The sequence below is a fragment of the Lactuca virosa genome, chromosome 8 (assembly GCF_052849685.1).
Source record: "Lactuca virosa cultivar CGN04683 chromosome 8, Lactuca_virosa_CGN04683_v6, whole genome shotgun sequence".
Classification (NCBI taxonomy): domain Eukaryota; kingdom Viridiplantae; phylum Streptophyta; class Magnoliopsida; order Asterales; family Asteraceae; genus Lactuca; species Lactuca virosa.
In genome coordinates this window covers 278526940-278545217 of record NC_136433.1, presented here as the reverse complement: position 1 = coordinate 278545217, position 18278 = coordinate 278526940, and the positions used below count along the sequence as shown (strand labels likewise).

The window sequence follows — 18278 nt, the reverse complement described above, 5'->3', positions numbered from 1 at the left end:
ACGCAGGAATACCGTTCACAAGGAACGACCCTAATCAACAATACAAAAATATAAGCAGGAAAAATAACATAAATAAAAATATAAAGATAAAATACATACCAGTGATCACATCGGGTGCTGTACGATCCTCCTCGACTGTCAGTTGAAATGCCCCGCTCCGAACAACTGGCACCTTCGCCTTGCCCTGGTGGCCATCAGTGATCCGTAGAATCGTCGGAGCAGGTGTTGCTATTGATCCTCCTGATGCTAAACTCAGGAAGTTGGCCTTCTTGTGGCCCCTTTGATTGTAATGGAAGCAAATCAGATCTGATGTCTGGGTGGTGGTGGTGGTAGTAGTAGTAACAGTGCAATCACTGCTGAAATACCCCGTCTTTCCGCACTTTTAGCAGCCCGAACCACCCTCTCTGCAGACCCTATCGTGTGCCCTACCGCACTTGCCACAGCGACTTCGGCCCTACTGGCCCTTCGATCTAGAATCGAAGCCCTTGGGTTTCTTTGCTGAAACCCCCGTCATTTGCCCGTGCTCTTCCTTCCTCTTCCATATATGCTCCAAATCAATCTCCCGTTCCTGGGACCTGGACATCATGTCATCCAGTGTCGAGCAGGCGGAAAAACTGACAAACTCCCGAATATCTAATCTCAACATGTCATGGTACCGAGTTTTCTGCATCTCCTCGTATGCAGCATACTGAGGTACCAATAGGTCTCTCTCTCTCTCTCTGAAATTGGTGGTGATCTTCGCCACGGTCTCAATCGTTTGTCGCATATCGAGAAACTCCCTCGCTAGCTGTTGCACCTCAACAGCTGGTGCAAACTCCCCTCGGAATCGAGTCACAAAATCTGACTAGGTCATGGCCTCAATGGTTGGGGCTCCTATAGTATAGCCAATATCCCCCCACTAATGAAGAATCGTAGAATCAAGTATTAATCAAAATCAGAGTTAAACGAATGCAGATTGAACAAACGATGTAAATAAGATCTGGTTTCTGCTCATTTACGCTTTCAACTTTTACAGAGAAAATAGACAGGTTTTGTAAAGGACTCTTATCTAACTCTAGTAAAGTTCCCTATTTATAGGAACAGTGAAAGCATACAAAAAATACTAAGGCATTGACAATTAAGCTTCGTACGAAATACACCTCAGTAAATAAACTTAACAAAACATACGAAGGGTAAAACAGACTTCGACATATTACAGCAAAATTCGACCCTAACAATCTCTTCCTTTGTAATAATGTCGACCTTCGTCCGTTCAAGAGTATATGTATAGCATACAGCATAACTCTTCGAATCTCAGTGTACCACGAGATTATCTTCTTCAGTTCCTTCTTATCTCCTTCATTATTCTTCTTGCAGCTATTCATACGAACAATGAAATTCGTATATTGGGATGTTGTATATCTTTCCACTTCGGAAGCTTGAAACAAGAATCTTTTTGCCTTCCCATTTTTATCTTTCCCAACAAATACCATCCCAAATGGTTTCAAACATATTTCTCCGTCAGCATACTTCTTCAACTGAGGTTGAGTTAAAGGAAGTTCCATTGGCACTTTTACAGTCAATCCTTTTGCGACCCTAACAACTAATCTCGAGCTCGCTCCCTCAGACATCGTGCAGCGAACCTCACCTTTGACCCCTCGGGGCAGAAGCTCGTCATCTGATCACACTCAATATCTGCTAACCAACGCCTGGCGGCAATAGGGTCCTTTACCCAAAAGAATCCGGGTGCCCCACATCCCCTGAAATCCTTGAAGGAGAGAATACGGGCCCCATACTGGCTAGCCGCCAGATCGGCCCTGAAAATCTAAAGGTGATCCTCCATCAGCTCAATGATACCCTCCTTAATCAACCCAAACATAATCGGGGTCGCATCAAGGATGCCTCTAGTAACCTTTGATGCAATGAACTCACGTAACCCTCATAAATTAGTTTAGTGCCCGTGCCTGAACCAGATCCAGATCCTGAACCCCCTACTCCATTGTGTGTCACCACCATGATGAAACATAACCACATAAACAATCAGTAAACACACGAAGAGGTTCACACTCTCGAGCTTCCTAGATTCATCGTGGTCTTCCTAGTCTCAGGTATAAATCATGTGCTTCCAGTAGTACGGTCCCTATACTACCTTACACACATATCTATACCTCCTCAAGGACTACCTCGACTCCTCCAAGTCACTCATTTCTATCAATGAATCTCCTCATACTATAAGGTGTCTTACGCGCCAATACATATTCCAGGAACTTCTTAGGGTTCCTTTCCTTACCACTCTCTGTTGTCAGCTGCAAAAGGAACTCTCACTAATACCATCTAACAACCACACGAATACAATTACATAGTATCGGTACTAGATAATTCTTTGAATGAAGGGTCCCACACTACAACAGTTGGACTCAAACAAGAGTTGTGCAATAGAGTTAAACATATCCTTCTAAAATTATCTAATCTCAATAATATGTAACCAAACGCATTCGTCCACTAGTCAGCTGGTACTAGTAAAATTCCTAAAAGCACAAAGCACGCAATATTTGAGCATCAAGCAATTCAAATCGGAACACAACCTAAACAGGCCATCCTATCAGATAATTGATCTCATACTATCATGCAAATCTATAAGCTCATACAATAGGTACATAAAGTCACCTCTCCTAGAATTTTATCATGCAATCCTGAGCAGATCCTTAGCCCTAATCTAACATGCAATTCTCATATCATAGCGTAAAACATATACATGTATTGGTATTTGGGAAGACTTACTGAAGCTCGGCTGATTGCACATATCGCACCCCTTTCTTTTATTAAAATACATTAATTAAAATATTTCTTTTTATGGAAAAATCTGCCAAACCCTCGATTTCAGTTCATGCACACCCGAGAGTATACCCAAATCCCTCAAACCAAGGCTCTAATACCAACTTGTAACATCCCAACAATTTCAGAAATTTTTTTTACTTTTAATTCATTTCAATCAAATAATCATGTCAAAACAACCAAAAAAATATCAAAGTGTATAATATCATAGTACAAATCCCAAAATCACATAATGTGGAAAACATGGGCGGATGTGGTGCGATCAAGTCGGGACCTTCCCTTTTGAGCTGAAAGTGCCTGAAACATAAACTGTAAGCACAAAGCTTAGTGAGCTCCCACAAAATAACCCATACCATACATACATAACAGTCATGTAACATCCCAAAATTCAAGACCAAAAATTTCATTTTAATTAGGTTATTATAAAACCAACAGCATAAAAAACATCTATAAAAACATCCCATGTCAAAACCAAAGTGTGAATAATCAAAGCATGTTATCATAAAACAATATCATAGTGTAATCTGAAAGATCTCATGTGCGGAAAACATGGTGTGATGCGCTGCGATCAAGCCGACTCCTTTCCTTTGAAAACGAAGTACCTGAAACCAAAATTGTAAACCGTAAGCACGAAGCTTAGTGAGTTCCCCCATCATACCACACACCATACAATAACATACTACCAGGCGATTATGGGGTGTCTGGCCTACCCATGTCAAGCCATTCTGGGGTGCTCGACCTACCCTGCCAGGCAATTCTGGGGTGCCTGACCTGCCCATGTCAAGCCATTATAGGGTGCTCGACCTACCCTCCGGTTCATCTGAACTGGCTACGTGGACTATTTCACCCCTACTACTACCACCATATAATAACATAGCATAAACATACTGTCATGCAATTCTGGGGTGCCCGACCTACCCTTCGGTCCTTACGACCGTGACACGAGGACTACTCCCCCCTACTACCACTATCACACAACATCAGATCATGCTAGCACATATAACATATCAGGTAGTAGCAAACCTAGATAATTATCACAAAGACAATCATCTAATCAAACAACTCCTACTAGTGGGCCGGCATTGTGGCCGTAGACCCACTTCTACTGGAAGGTAACTTACCTCACACTGCTGAAGTCCCGCAGACGAAAACTCTAGCTGCTAGATGACAGATTCCCGATCTGTCAACATCAAAATAACACCCAATTAATACTTGGGTTCCAACACATAACCATAAGTACATACTTGGGGTAAATACTACTTTACCCCTAACTTAGCTTTACTCAAGCCCAAGGCCCAATTCAAATGCCCAAAAGTCAACTATGAGTCAAAGCCCAACATATGGCCCAATTTTCCAAATTGGGCCCAAACCTTTACATGGTCTTATTCTAAGGCCCAACTACTTAGTCCAGTCCAAACATTTGGCATTTCTAATGGCCCAATATCTCATAATCATAAAGGCCCAATTATGGCCCAATTTTCCAAATTGGGCCCGAACCTCACATATGGGCCGTACCCTAAAGCACATATAAATATTCTAGTCCATATGATTATGCTTGGATGGCCCATTATTAGCCCAATCACCAAAGCCCAATAGGAAGGCCCAACTCAAAGCCCAAGTGAAATTAGGGTTTCTCATAAAATGACAATTAGGGTAAAGTGTTTCTCACTTAACCCATTAAGGACTTAATCCATTAAGTCCATCACTCTACTAGATAAGTCATATGGTGTGATTGGGTGTAATTCACAATTCCATTCCAATGGCCCAAATGTGGGTCCCGATAAGTCCAAGGCCCATATATCCAAAATTAGGGTTTTCTAAACCCTAATTAGGGTTTCCAACCCAATCCCAACCCAATAGGCCCAATAGCTAAGTCCTTAGATCCATTAGGGTTTCATTAGGCCCATTAGGGTTTCACTAGGCGGGCACCACCCACTACCACCTCGGGTAGTGGTGGTCAACGGCAGTGGCCACCACCTCACGGTGGTGGTTATGGTGTCTAGTCTATTTTTGTCCAAGCATCCAAAAGCAACCAAACGCAAGCAAAAGCACACCGCCACCCAACACGACGGTTGGTGGCGGCAGGAGGCGGCAGCCACCACCTCACGATGGTGGTTAGAGTTTCTTTTCATTATTCTAATTTCTAATTACATTTTACAATGATAAGTCTCAAATAAACACACACACCCACTAAGATACATAGACGGTGGTACATGGTGGCAGCCACCACCTCACGGCGGTGGTGGTGGTTGTTCTTGCAATTTCCGGCCAAAACTAGGCACACACAAGATGTACAGCCGTAGTAGAAGCACGACTACTCGTCCTTTGCTCGAAAATGGACCCAAATCACCCACCTATGGTGACCAGCAACGGCAGCTTGATGGTTGTCGTCGACGAACACGGCAATGGCGACAGCTTGTCGTCAACGAACACAGAGAACAGCGGCAGTGGAGAGAAGATGCGACTATGGTGGTGGCACTTCGACAAACTGAGGGAGAAGAAAAGACGAAGTGAAGCAGCAACGACAGAGGAGGATGGCAGCGGCACTAGGAGGCCCCATGACGGCGAAGTAGCAGCGACCAGGTGGTGATCGTCTCACCAAGGCGGCGGCTGGAGAGTAGTCTAACACGCAACGGCGACAACAACTCCCACAACTCCGGTTCCCGACGGTAGAATGAACGCGAGGTGGTTTGGGACCTTGACGACGGTGGTGGCGGTCGGAAGTTGGGAGGTGACGACTGCTAGAAGAGGGAGGCATAAGGGTGGCGGTTGGTGTTTGCATTAGGGTTAGGGTATGGACGGGTTATATATCCCGTAACCTTTGAAACTTCACCCCATAATGGCAAGTCTAGTCCCTCTCTTCCCTTTTTCTTTCAATCCTAGCCCAAAATTTATCCTTTAAACCCTGCCTCTTGAACCCTTTACAAATTAAGTCCGGATTTTACCAAACAGCCCCTCCCTCTACAAATCCTTTTCAAATTAGGTACAAATGATACCAAACACCCCTTGTCTTTTAAAAATCTTTAAAATAAGTCCCGAAACTTAAACTTTGCTATATAATTATTGATTTTAGGGCCACTATACATTCATTAATTAATTTATTTATTTATTAAATAAACGGGGTGTTACAAGTCAAAAACATATTGGGTCTATTGAACCCCCTTCGGTATCTTTCAACCGGTACTGGATCTATTTCACCCCCTTCGACATCTTTCAACTGGTATTGGGTCTATTTCACCCCTTTCGATATCTTTCAACCGGTATCGAGTCTATTTCACCCCATACAGCTAGCATATAATCATAACAGTAAGAGTCACAGAGACAACAAGCACATACAAGCATAACAAGAAATTGTCACAAAGATAACTATCAACCTCTAACATAATTCGGTGGGCCAGAATTGGTGCCTTCGACCCACGAGTATAGTGAAGGAAACTCACCTCTCGGCCGATAATCAACTACTGTTGTTCTCACGGTCAGCTACACCGGTGCTACTCCACACATAGATAATCATACAAGGCAAACCTTTAGTCTACCCTTCAAAACCAAGAGTTGACCAAAAGTAAACTCTAATCACAAGTCAACGCCTAAGGTCAACGGTCAACATTCCCATCAACTCACCCTCAAGTTGTGACCCGTTCTCTGGTCACATCGTGAGAATGGACTCGACCCATCCCCACTCAGTGAGTCGACTCGGTCACAACTCATCCAACCAAAATCCTCAGATTGGGACAACCTCATTTCTTACGTCATGAGATTCCCATTTCTCACATCGTGAGATGTTCTGACCAACTTTGAGCATTAAGCTCTTAATCCTTTAAGACATTCTTTGGGACCTTCCAGAGGACCTTCCTCGACCCTAAGGACTATAAAAATCATAGGTTTTCAGTCATGCATGTCCAATGCATGACTTAGATACTAACTAGGTCAAAAGAAAGGTAATAAGATCAAGACTCATTCTTGGAGTCTAAAACCAACACCAAAACTCAGATCCAAAGCCTCATATACAGAAGATGTATCAATGATCCATAAAGTTGCCAACTTTATGGATCCCATGCATGCTATACAACCCAACCATACAAAGAAACTCTAAAACCAAGATCTAGCATGCAAGAGGCAAAAAGGTAAGAGCTTTATGACTTACAGAGGTCCAAAAGCTCAGCAAGACCAAGAGGTAGAAGCTAGATTGCCAAAATGAAGCACCACAAGAGTCATTTTCCACTTTAATGGACCAAAAACCGCCAAATATTCTCTTCAAGGTCACCAACAATGGCCAAAGGTCTCAAGGAGGTCGAATCTAGGGTTTTCACGAAGCTAGAGAGTGAGAGAGGCTGAGGATGGGCAACCCTATCTCTCTCTCAATCCATTAAATACTCGAAAATTAGGGTTTTGGGTGATCAGGCTTTGCTCACTTTGTGAAGCCTCATGCTCACATCGTGAGATTCAATAATGTGGGTCAAATGGTCAATGGTCACTCACGTCGTGACTACTATGGCTCACGTCGTGACTACTATGGCTCACGTCTTGACCCTCCTTCAAAATGTAAGAATTCAATAAATTAAGTACCTCAAGGATTCGGATGCTACATCATAGCTATTGCTTCAGAATTGAGATTCATATATGTGTGAATACCTCTTTGCCTCTCTTCTTGAAGGATTAATGAATATGTTGTGGAAACTGGAGGCAACGACTTCATCATTAAGATTTGGCCATGAGTTACTTTGAATGATTCATCTAATCCCATGAGCATTTGAATAAGCCTTTGATCTTCAAGAAACTTCATGATCTCAACTCCAGCAACATAAGTACAAGAAGGAATAGCTTGAATTAACCAATCACAATTCATCCCAAACTCGAGCTAATTTGGTAAAGTATGTAGCAAAATCATCAGATCCTTGATTGGTAGAATACAGTTATTGTTAATTTGATAGATGAGTGTTCCATCAGCTTGCTCATATCGCTGATTCAATTCCTTCCAAATATCACAAACAGTTTGAAGGAATAGAACACTTTCAGTGATATTTTTGTGAAGAGAGTTCAAGATCCAACTAATCACCATCGAGTTGGCGCGATACCAATCAGAATATTCAGGCGAAGAAACAGAAGGTTGAGGAATCGAACTGTCTATGAAACCGATTTTATTCTTTGCAGATAAGGAAATAATCATCGATCTTTACCAAGCAATAAAACCTACTCCATTAAAGATGTTTGAAATAAGAATGGAGCTAGGGTTATCAGACGGAGCAATGAACAGAGGATTGGATGAATGTAATCCAAATGTTGGATCAGATCCGACGATGAACTTGAATTAGACATGATGAAAGCAGAATGATGAAATTGATTGAAGAAAAAAAAAATCAATCAACGAATTTTGATTGTACGCTCTGATACCATGTTAGTGTTTAAGTTTGAAAGAGAAGAAATGGATGAACTCATTGTATTGATTGTCTGAATACATCATTGAACTGAATACAAGACATAAATATACAGACGAATACATAACATCTTGTAACAAACTCTGCCAGCTAATCTAACTACCACAATAAGAAAAGACAAAAATACCCTTGACTTTAATTAACTTCACATTAATCAAACAACAACAAATTCTTATTCAACCAATTTGATACATTTTTTTGTAATAGACAAACCCTTTTTAACCATGCAATGGATTAGCAAATAATAGAAATATTGGCATTAGAATTTGGCAAGGAAAAGTTGTTACACGTGAATGAAGGATTGCTAATTGTTTCTGTCGTAAATAACTTGGAGTTGAAATAGGGCTAGTCATTAACATTTGTATTTATGATATCATTTTGTTGTAAAGTTGTAGGTGGAGAGTCTCTCCCTTGTTGAATGTGAATGAATGCAATAACAAGTTTTAGACATACCATTATCATCAAATGTTCTTGAACAGCCGTCACCCGTTCATGTCTACTTCATTTTATCTTCTCATTTCTTTCGTGAAAATCCTCTCCTTCAAGTAGCCTCCTAACGCAATCCTAAGTTGTCTCATTTGCATGTCTAACTAACACAATCTTTCTTCCCTCAAAATTCTGTTAATCATTATTAGTCCCAATTTATTTCCTAATTGCCGCATTGATATAATGTTTAGTAATATTCTATCACATGCCGACCATCAACATCCTTAAACAACCTTACAATCTTTAGAAAACATACCACTCGGTAGGTATGTGTTAAATTTAAATGCCACTAGCTAAAAGGAGTCAATAGTAATGCTACATAGTTAGACAACTTGATATCTAGTTTTATATTTTATTAATATAATTGTTTATATATTTAAACCCTTGTGAAGGTTAAAGCTACCATGTCATATGGCCCAAAAGATCCTACTACCTGTCACCGATAAGACCAATGTTAGCACAAAATAAGGTTCAACTAATCTTTATTTCCCTTTTTAAAAAAAAAGAAACAAGACCTCAGATCTCGTCAGTCATCCCACATACTTGAGTATTACTGATAACTGATAATTACATACTACCACACCCCACCACCTTCTCCTTTCTCCGTTTTTATAGGACTAATTAACAAATTATTTGACAAAATTTGCATTTGGGAACATATTGGTATGTGTCTCCACACCCTGTTCCCTTTTTTAAAAATACTCCAAGTTTCAAATAATCTTTCTCTTTCTTCTTTCTCTTTCTCTTTCTCTCTCACCATAGCACAACATCCAGAATCACTCGCAATAAACACACAAAAAACACTCGAGTGTGTAATCTGATCTCTGTTCTTTTACATTCATGTTTTCTTGCAGTTTACTTGAGTTTCTGTTTGTTCTTCTTCACTGAAATCTTGAAAAAAGGGGATCTGGGTGTTGTGCTAAAATACCTTACTTTCCATCTGGGTTTCCAAAGATTTTGGGGAAAAACCCAAAAGACTTAAAGATCCAACGAAATCCCTCATTAGGGTTCATTTCCATAAATTCTTGATTTATAAAGCTTCAATCTTTTCCCACGAAATTGATGGTTAAGTCATCAGGTTATAAAATGATAGGAACCAACGGTTTGTTCTTCCCGATACTTGGATTTGCGTCGATTATTGCTTTTATTTTTCTGTCTTTCGGGGATTTATTGTCTGTAAAATACAAAAACGAGATCAGTTTGAGTTTTGTGGAGAGAAATGGGACTAATTTCGTTGTCGATGATCAATTGTTTTACATCAATGGATGGAATTCGTATTGGTTTATGGACCATGCTGTACACGATCATAGCCGCGCAAGAATCAGAACAATGCTTCAAGCCGCTGCTAAAATGGGTTTGACTGTTTGTCGAACTTGGGCTTTTAATGATGGCGATTATAATGCTCTTCAGATTTCCCCTGGACAATTTGATGAAAGGGTATTTCAGGTATTTGATTCTTTTTATTTGTATTATTCATTTTGGATTACGCAGATTGTTTATGTGTAATGGGTTTTCACTGATTCTTCGTATTCTCTTTTGTTTTAATTCGATTATGATGATATATGATTTGTGTTTATAGTTTTCCAGATCGTAATTTATGATGAAATCATTTCAAGAATCTTTTTTATGCTTCACACATTAATAAATCACATAAAACTGTTGAAATTTTGTTGTGTTGAAGCACCATGTTCATGTTTTATTCATGTGGGAAACTTCCCACTTTTAGCAAGTTTCATGTGCTATTAAACATTAGGATTAAAAATGAAAGAAATTATACTTTTATGGGTTTGTTTTTTCAAAGTATAATGCCCTAGTAAAAAAAATTTGGAAAGTATATTGTTGTAATTGGATAAATTTTTAAAAGTACAATTCCTTAATAAGAAAAAAAAATCAAAAATGCATTGTTGTAATAGAATGAAATAAATGAGAGTATGTTGCTACTTCATGCATTTAGCCCTAAAGTTTATAAAAGAGTTAGGATTTTTGTTTTATGTTAAAGGTGGTATCTTGATAATTATTTATGAACAACCACTAGCATTAATTATGTTTTTCAATATCTTGATGATGTCATTTTTGTTATTTTCTTTAAACCTTCATATCAATTTTTGTTTGTAGTTGGAACACTTCATAATGGTAGGCGTTGGATGATGTCACTGAATGAATAAGTCATCGATTTTTTTTCATCTTTCGTTGAATATCATCTTCAACTCATGTGTGAAACTTTCCAATTTTAGTAACATTCAAATGTCGTTAAAAAAGTTAAGAAAAACACACTTTGACTCAAAGCCTATTGGTGACTTTTTTGTTATCTTGATTCTTATTTTATATTACCAGAAATGGCTTTTCTCTTTTAATTTCTAAAAAGTATCGAGTTTCTTTCCATAAAATACCCTAATTTTAGTTGTTTTTTACATGAAATCATGTCATCAAAGAATAAGCATCAAAAAAATGTTAAGAATTGTTTCCATCATCTCCGCTTATGTGGGAAACTTCCCATTAGGATCAAAGTGTCAAACACAAGAAATAGTAACATTCTTTCATTTATATGTTTATTATAGCATCCTACATTCATTTCTTCATGTTAGATCATTACACTTTCAATGTCTTTATTATTCAAATTATAGCATTGTGCGTATAACTTTTATCTTATTAGTTGTACAACAATAAAAAATGTTATGTATTTGAATGACACTGCTATAATTTAATAGCGTATTCAAAGTACAATAACGCATTTACACATTCCCATTATTAGCACCTTCTATATTCCCACTAAAAGACAAAAGAATAACCAATGTGAAGTCAACGAGTTTTTTCATCATCAAACGATCACTATTTCATCTTTTCCGTTCGTTTTCCTATAATGCCCTCATCATAGTTTTTTTTTATATATTTTGACTTTTGATGTCATTAATTATATACAACGGATGTTAATTTTAGGCATTGGATTATGTCATTGCTGAAGCCCGAGAAGTTGGAATAAGACTTCTATTGAGTTTAGTCAATAACTTGGATGCTTATGGTGGAAAGACTCAATATGTGAAATGGGCATGGGGTGAAGGTGTTGGCTTAAGCCCTTCTAATGACTCATTCTTCTATGATCCATCCATTCGCATTTATTTCAAAAATTATGTCAAGGTACTATTTTTAAATTCCTTTCTCTTTATCTATAAAATTTATAAGGTTTGACTTTGTCTTTTAGGTTTGTGAAGGGTTGAATCCAAGAAATAGCAACACTATAATTTATGTGTTTATACTTTATTATAACATTTTACTTTAAAGAATCTACCAATTGAGGCAACGTCATCCATATACATAGCAATTTTCAATGTTGTAATTAGGTGATTTTTGAAAGAATGATGTCCTAAAAAGTCAAAACAAATAAAAAATAAAATAGAAAGTACAATGTGTTAATTGAAAGTAATAAAAGTAGGATATGTTCTTAGAGTACAATGCGTTGATAAGAAAAAAAAAATTGAAATTACAATATTGTAATTGAAAGAAATAAAAGTAGGATGCTATAATACATAAATAAGTAAAAGGGTGTGAAGGTTAGTCGAATGTCCAAAATACCCCATCAAAATGATAGAATGCGGGAATTTTGTTAGATCTAGACGAGTCAAGTCAAGTGGCAAATATGTAATTTCATACCAAAGTTTTGTCAAATAAGAAAATGTCCCAATTAATTTAGAACATCCCAAAATGAGAACTCTTTCATCTTTCATGACAAATAGGAAGTGTATATAACGTTTTATTCTTGTAATGACAAATTTAATAAGTGTCATAGAGGTTATTAGATGATATTGTGATTCATGACATTGAAACCAAACTTTTTCTTTCCAAAATCACTTTTCACATAGGGTAAAAATTACCTATTTACCCTTTGCACCATTGAGTGATTTATATTTTATATATACATACGATTAATTAGTCTTAATTTTTTTTATATATTATAATTGTTTTAACTATTATATTCTTATGAATGTTTTAGACTATTTTAACAAGAAAGAACACAATCACGGGAATTGAATATAGAGACGATCCGGTCATCTTTGGCTGGGAATTGATCAATGAACCCCGATGCATCACTGACCGCTCTGGTGACACGTTGCAAGTAAGTTGAATAATATTTTTGTTCTTTTTCCATTAAATGTTGTCTGAATAAATAATGTTTTGAAAAAATATTGGAGAAAATGACGAGATATTTGGTTAAATGGATGGAAAAAATAAATGAGGACAAATTTATAAAAAAGTTAAAAGAGTTAATGGTATATTAATTATTAAGTCATTGTTTCTTTATAAGTCAAAAATGAGTGGCCCACTTAGTTAAATGGAAGGAAAAGGTAAATTAGGGCAAATTTGTGACAAGTTAAAAGACTTAATGGGAAAGCCTCATATTCCTGACTTTCTTTATTAAGTCGTTATTTATGTATAAGTCAAAAAGAAGCACCATATATAAACCTCGTTTCTTTTTTTTTTCTCAATGGCGAGCCTCGTTCTTTTTTTTTTTTTTTTTTTTTTCTATCAAGTCATTCTTTCTGCATTAAGTCAAAAAGAAAAATGTATATATAGCTTACGAGATTAACTACATAACTACAGGATTGGATAGAAGAAATGTCGACCTTCATAAAATCAATCGACAATAAACATTTATTAACAGTTGGTTTGGAAGGGTTTTATGGTCCTAAGAGTCCGAAGAGAAAAAGAGAAAATCCTGAATTTTGGGCTGCTGATATGGGAGTTGATTTTGTACGCAATTCTGCACCCTCAACAATCGATTTTGCCTCTGTTCATATTTACCCTGATCAATGGTAACCCTTTTCTTTATCATCTTTTTTCAAGAATTGTACAAATCATTTTACTTTTCATTAGATAAAGAGTAAATTACACGAATGGTCCCTATGGTTTAGGGTAATTTGTGCGTTTGGTCTCTAACTTATTTTTTTAACTCGGAAGGTCCCTACTGTTTGTTTATGTTACGCGTTTGGTCCCTGTCTTACCTAAAAAGACTATTTTAACCTTGATTTTTTAATTTATTTAAATAAACTCACCCCCAACCCCACCCCCTCACCTTACCTTACATACCCCACCATTTTTCTCTATTTAAATAATAGTCTTTTTAGGTAAGACAGGGACCAAACGTGTAACAAAAACAAACAGTAAGGACCAAGCGAGTTAAAAAAATAAGTCAGGGACCAAGCGCGCAAATTACCCCAAACCATAGGGACCATTCGTGTAATCTACTCTTAGATAAATAAGAAAAAAGATTGGAAGTAAGATATGCTATTATTAGGTAGTTTACCAGAATACTATGCTTTCATAAAGAGATGCTATAATACACAAATATTATGAAAGCAAGTTGTTACTTCTTGCATTTAACCTTTTTATTAAAAGGTATTTTTTTGTAGTGATTAAACCATTCTACATTTTCTGACACTCGAAGGAAGCCGGTTTTATCTGTTGATATCTCAATAAAAATACTAGAAAAAAAAAAGGATAATGTATTTTTACCATTTACCAATTTAGTCATGGAACTATTGCTTTTTACTGATTTATCCACCAAACTATAATTACAATAATCGTAAAAAGATAGTTCAATTGCTAAATCGATAAAATAGTGAAATTACGTTGTGTTTTTCCTGTATTTGTCCTTTTTTTTCGAAACCAAGTAATTTTATATATTTAGCTTTTAGTTTTAAAATAATTTTATATATTTAAAAGCTAACAACTACTTTTACCAAACACTTCTATATAAATAAAAGTTACACAGCTAGTTTTGTGTAACATATCATTTATATTTTTCAATGCGACAAATATCGTATTAACAAATAACATTTTATGTAGGTTTAAAAACAAAAGTCTAGAAGGAAAACTAAAATTTGTAGCGGATTGGATGCACTCTCACATCGAAGATGGGGACAAAATACTCAAAAAACCCGTAATGTTTACAGAATTCGGATTATCGGATTTAAACAAAGGATTTGACCCTTCACAAAGAGACGAATTTTATAAAATTGTGTTTGATGTTATTTATGAATCCGCAAAGAAAAAAGGGGCGGGTGGAGGGTCGTTTGCATGGCAATTTTTGGTGGAAGGAATGGAGGATTTTAATGATGATTTTGGAATAGTTCCATGGAAAAGAGCTTCAACTTATCGGATTATAACCCGACATACGTGTAGGTTAGCAAAGATTCATGGAGTTGGTATGATGATAACACGAAATATGAAGAATATTTGTAAGGGTAAATGGTGAAAGAAAGTTAAAACTTTGTGATTTTGATGGAAATAATTGAGTTTGGAGTTGTGAAGTTTGAGGGTTTAGTTTAATAGGTATATCGTTATGTATACTTGTTTGATCATACAATACTTAATCTATAGAAAAAAGATTTTCACTTTAAGGCTCCTAGCTTTTAGGCTTATAAAAGTTAGTTTATCAATGTATTGTGAATTTTACAAGATAACTAATGCGATCGATGAGCTTTGTGGACTAGCAATGAATGCAATTTATACCATGTTTGTAGTAGAAAAAATGTCAAAACTTGTTAAATTGCAATAAACTAAAAAAAATATCAAAAAATAAAATGGTTTATAAGGTAGATTATGCACACCAAAGTGCCAAAAACATTAGCTTATTCACAAACACATCTAAATTGTGGCACTCTTATAAATTTGCACTTTTTCTATTTCTCCAATTTTATTTTTAAGATTATTATCCAAATAAAAAATATGTTGAGAGGTTTGGATTTGCGAGAAACAAGTACAAACTCACCCAAGATTTTGTTTGTTGCAAGTAAATGATATTAAACTCATTGATAAAAATAAGTATTTTAACTTTAATATGTAGTAATTTTATTTATTTTTAAAATATATATTTGTTTTTTTAATTGAATCGTTATATAAGGTACTAATCGTTTGATAATTATTAAACAATCAAATTAAATTGCTAACTTTGTAATTTTGGAATAGTTATTTTTCTCTAAAGCAATGAATATAATAGGAATGTAGATTCCCAACTGGCTTAAAGGATTATTTAATGCACAACTTAAAATCTAAGATCTACAATGGCATCAAAAATCTTTTTCAAGCTATGAACTCACTCAAAAACTCATTAAAAGGATCAAAAAAAGCACAGAATATAATTTGACACACAAAATATGAATTTACTGTAGCCTTCTTATAGTGGGCTTCAACATTGCTAAAAACCAAAGATTGTTGCATAAAGTTTGTACCATAGAGAAGCATTGATTTCAAGAAAGACATATACCCAATTTTCAGACTATAAAGCATTGATCCAAGTTTAAGAAAAAACAACTATGCTAATAACATTAAACCCTCGATTCATTCTGGCATTTCATCGAACAGTTGTACTACAATGGAGTTTACACGCGCTTTACTGATCTTGGTGAAATCCTTGAAGAAGATGAAGCAACAATTTTTTCTTCGCCCACCTTTCTCAATCTCTTCTTACCCTTCGAAAGTGTCTTAATCGGCTCCTCAGTCGCTGTTTTCCGACCACGAGTCCTTGAAGCGATTGTGGGCATCTCAGGCTCAACACCTTTAGAGCTTCTCGCCGGGCTTTTCTTTGTATTCGCAACGAGATCAAACTCATCAGAAAGCTTCCTCACCGGAAACTTCCTAGCTGACATGTTCTCCTCACCCTCATCATCATCCTCATCAACCAAACCCAGAAACCGCCTCTTCCGCTTGTTAGCTAACGGAGCTGGCGGCGGCGACGGACTTCGATCAAAATCAGCGCTTTGCTTCTTTTTGGCTGATTTTTCGAAGGATTTAGAAATGGGTTTTTTCTTCGACGACGAAGGGCTTAAGGACTCCTTCTTCTTGATTGACTCCTCGATCTGGCTCCGAAGCTTCTCGACGTTTCCTTCAATGCGCCCTTGAAGACGATGGCGCTTGAAGTTCAAGCCACCCATTGACCAGTGAGCTTCTTCTGCCCACGACATTAGAGGATCTGTAACAGAAACAGGTGGGTCGACTCGGTAGGAGTTGTACTTGATGTCTGTGTAGATCCGTGGTCTTGGGAGGCCGCTTCCGTAAAACTTTCCGGGACCTAAAGCCACCACCATCTCTCGGATCTCTCTGTAAAAACACAAACAGAAAGCAAAAAGATATATATGGTTTTGTGGCGATTAGGTCTAAGAAATGAAATGAAGATGTCTAAGTGATGTTTCAGATAGATATGGCATCTTATAGATAGTGATTTTGGGGTTTTTATGGCGGGAGGGATATAGCGCGCCAAGCATTTTAGGCGGGACAGCAAGGTTTTTAGAGTTTGAGGGCGCCAAGGTAATAATGTGGAAGCGGGCCAAGTTGGTTTGCAAATAAATACAGTATTTTTTTAGTTTTTTATTTTAATCTTTAACTTTTATAATAAAATGGAATTTCATGAGAAATACATTTGTATTTATATTATATATAATTTAAAATGACTTTTATTGATTTATAACCATTGTAATCAGTCTTTTTGTACTATATAAATAAAGTATATTGGAGTTGTCATATGGATATGATTGTCGTGTTATGTTGAGGTATACATAATGAGAATAGATAGTTGAGATAAAATTCATGATTTTTATTCAAAATTAACATCATATGTTACCTTTATATTTTTTAGGCATTTGGTGTAAAACAATGTGACTTATGTGTGAAGCATGACTATTGAGGGAGTTTTCATACATCACAAATGAAATAAGCACAGGTGTTAATAGTGAATGTATGTTTTTCTTGATGATATATATGTTATAGGTTATTACGGAAATTTAGTCGTTTTTCTTTGCAGTTCAGTTCTATATGTGTTGTTTTGCATACACTTGTGAGAGTGTTGCATGACATTCTTGTCGTTTTAACAAACCAAAAAGTCCACTAATAAAGAACAATATAAAAATAATGAAAAATAGATGAGTCATCGCTTGACAATCAAAAATGGAGTAATTATTACAATGAATAACTTTTGGCATGGGAGAGATTCCTACTACTTTATCTAACTAGACAAATACTATATTTTTTGTGCACACTAAATAAACAAATGACCTCTCTCTCTCTCTCTCTCTCTCTCTCTCTCTCTCTCTCTCTCTCTCTCTCTCTCTCTCTCTCTCTGTGTGTGTGTATATACATATAGGAACCTTCTAAAACATAAATGGAATATTCTAACATGACTATCACTCAACATTGTAGGGTCTTTTCGTGCTCTAACAATCTCCCAAAATTACTTGGAAAACGGTGAAGGAACTTTATAGTCCTCGTGCAATTGTTGTTGAGGGTGCAGAGTATATGGTTGCGAATTCACTATCTGCAGTTGTGTAACACTCTATTTCGAGTCGTTTCTTAATTCAGGGTCGTGACCCGAAGATCATTAATCATAAGGCGTCAGGCTTTGAGGAGGGAGGGGTTTAGACCCATTTAGATGCGGGTAATATAGGTTATGTTATCCAAGAGTTCGGTTTGCGCTTTGGAGCCCAATGGTATAATGGTAAAAGCGATGTTTCAGACTTTTCATGAATTAAGGATTAAAGTTCAGAAGGTTTTAAG

The 18278-nt window shown here is 36.7% G+C and overlaps 3 protein-coding genes across 3 annotated transcripts; 1 reads left to right on the top strand and 2 right to left on the bottom strand.

Annotated features, from left to right (window-relative positions):
- Nucleotides 1–7396: 7396 nt before the first annotated feature.
- On the bottom strand, nt 7397–7981 carry LOC145131561 (uncharacterized). The gene is made up of 2 exons (XM_079066235.1): nt 7726–7981; nt 7397–7635 (listed from the first exon to the last, which is right to left on the bottom strand). Exons 1-2 carry the CDS (start codon nt 7979–7981, stop codon nt 7397–7399), a joined length of 495 nt encoding a protein of 164 aa, XP_078922361.1.
- A 1392-nt stretch (nt 7982–9373) lies between these two features.
- Nucleotides 9374–15130, top strand: LOC145132675 (mannan endo-1,4-beta-mannosidase 2-like). The gene is made up of 5 exons (XM_079067562.1): nt 9374–10181; nt 11673–11870; nt 12724–12846; nt 13332–13543; nt 14577–15130. Exons 1-5 carry the CDS (start codon nt 9798–9800, stop codon nt 14983–14985), a joined length of 1326 nt encoding a protein of 441 aa, XP_078923688.1. The 5' UTR covers nt 9374–9797; the 3' UTR covers nt 14986–15130.
- Nucleotides 15131–15941: 811 nt separating this feature from the next.
- Nucleotides 15942–16927, bottom strand: LOC145128672 (uncharacterized). Its single transcript, XM_079063490.1, has one exon. The coding sequence runs from the start codon at nt 16814–16816 to the stop codon at nt 16112–16114; it is 705 nt and encodes a 234-aa protein (XP_078919616.1). The 5' UTR covers nt 16817–16927; the 3' UTR covers nt 15942–16111.
- Nucleotides 16928–18278: the final 1351 nt, after the last annotated feature.

Coding starts and splice junctions, on each gene's coding strand:
- LOC145131561 (XM_079066235.1), bottom strand. CDS start 7,981: ATGATTATTTCCTTATCTGCAAAGAATAAAATCGGTTTCATAGACAGT. Junction 7,636..7,725: donor CTATCAAATTAACAATAACT/GTATTCTACCAA, acceptor GGTTAATTCAAG/CTATTCCTTCTTGTACTTAT.
- LOC145132675 (XM_079067562.1), top strand. CDS start 9,798: ATGGTTAAGTCATCAGGTTATAAAATGATAGGAACCAACGGTTTGTTC. Junction 10,182..11,672: donor TTGATGAAAGGGTATTTCAG/GTATTTGATTCT, acceptor TGTTAATTTTAG/GCATTGGATTATGTCATTGC. Junction 12,847..13,331: donor GCTCTGGTGACACGTTGCAA/GTAAGTTGAATA, acceptor ACATAACTACAG/GATTGGATAGAAGAAATGTC.
- LOC145128672 (XM_079063490.1), bottom strand. CDS start 16,816: ATGGTGGTGGCTTTAGGTCCCGGAAAGTTTTACGGAAGCGGCCTCCCA.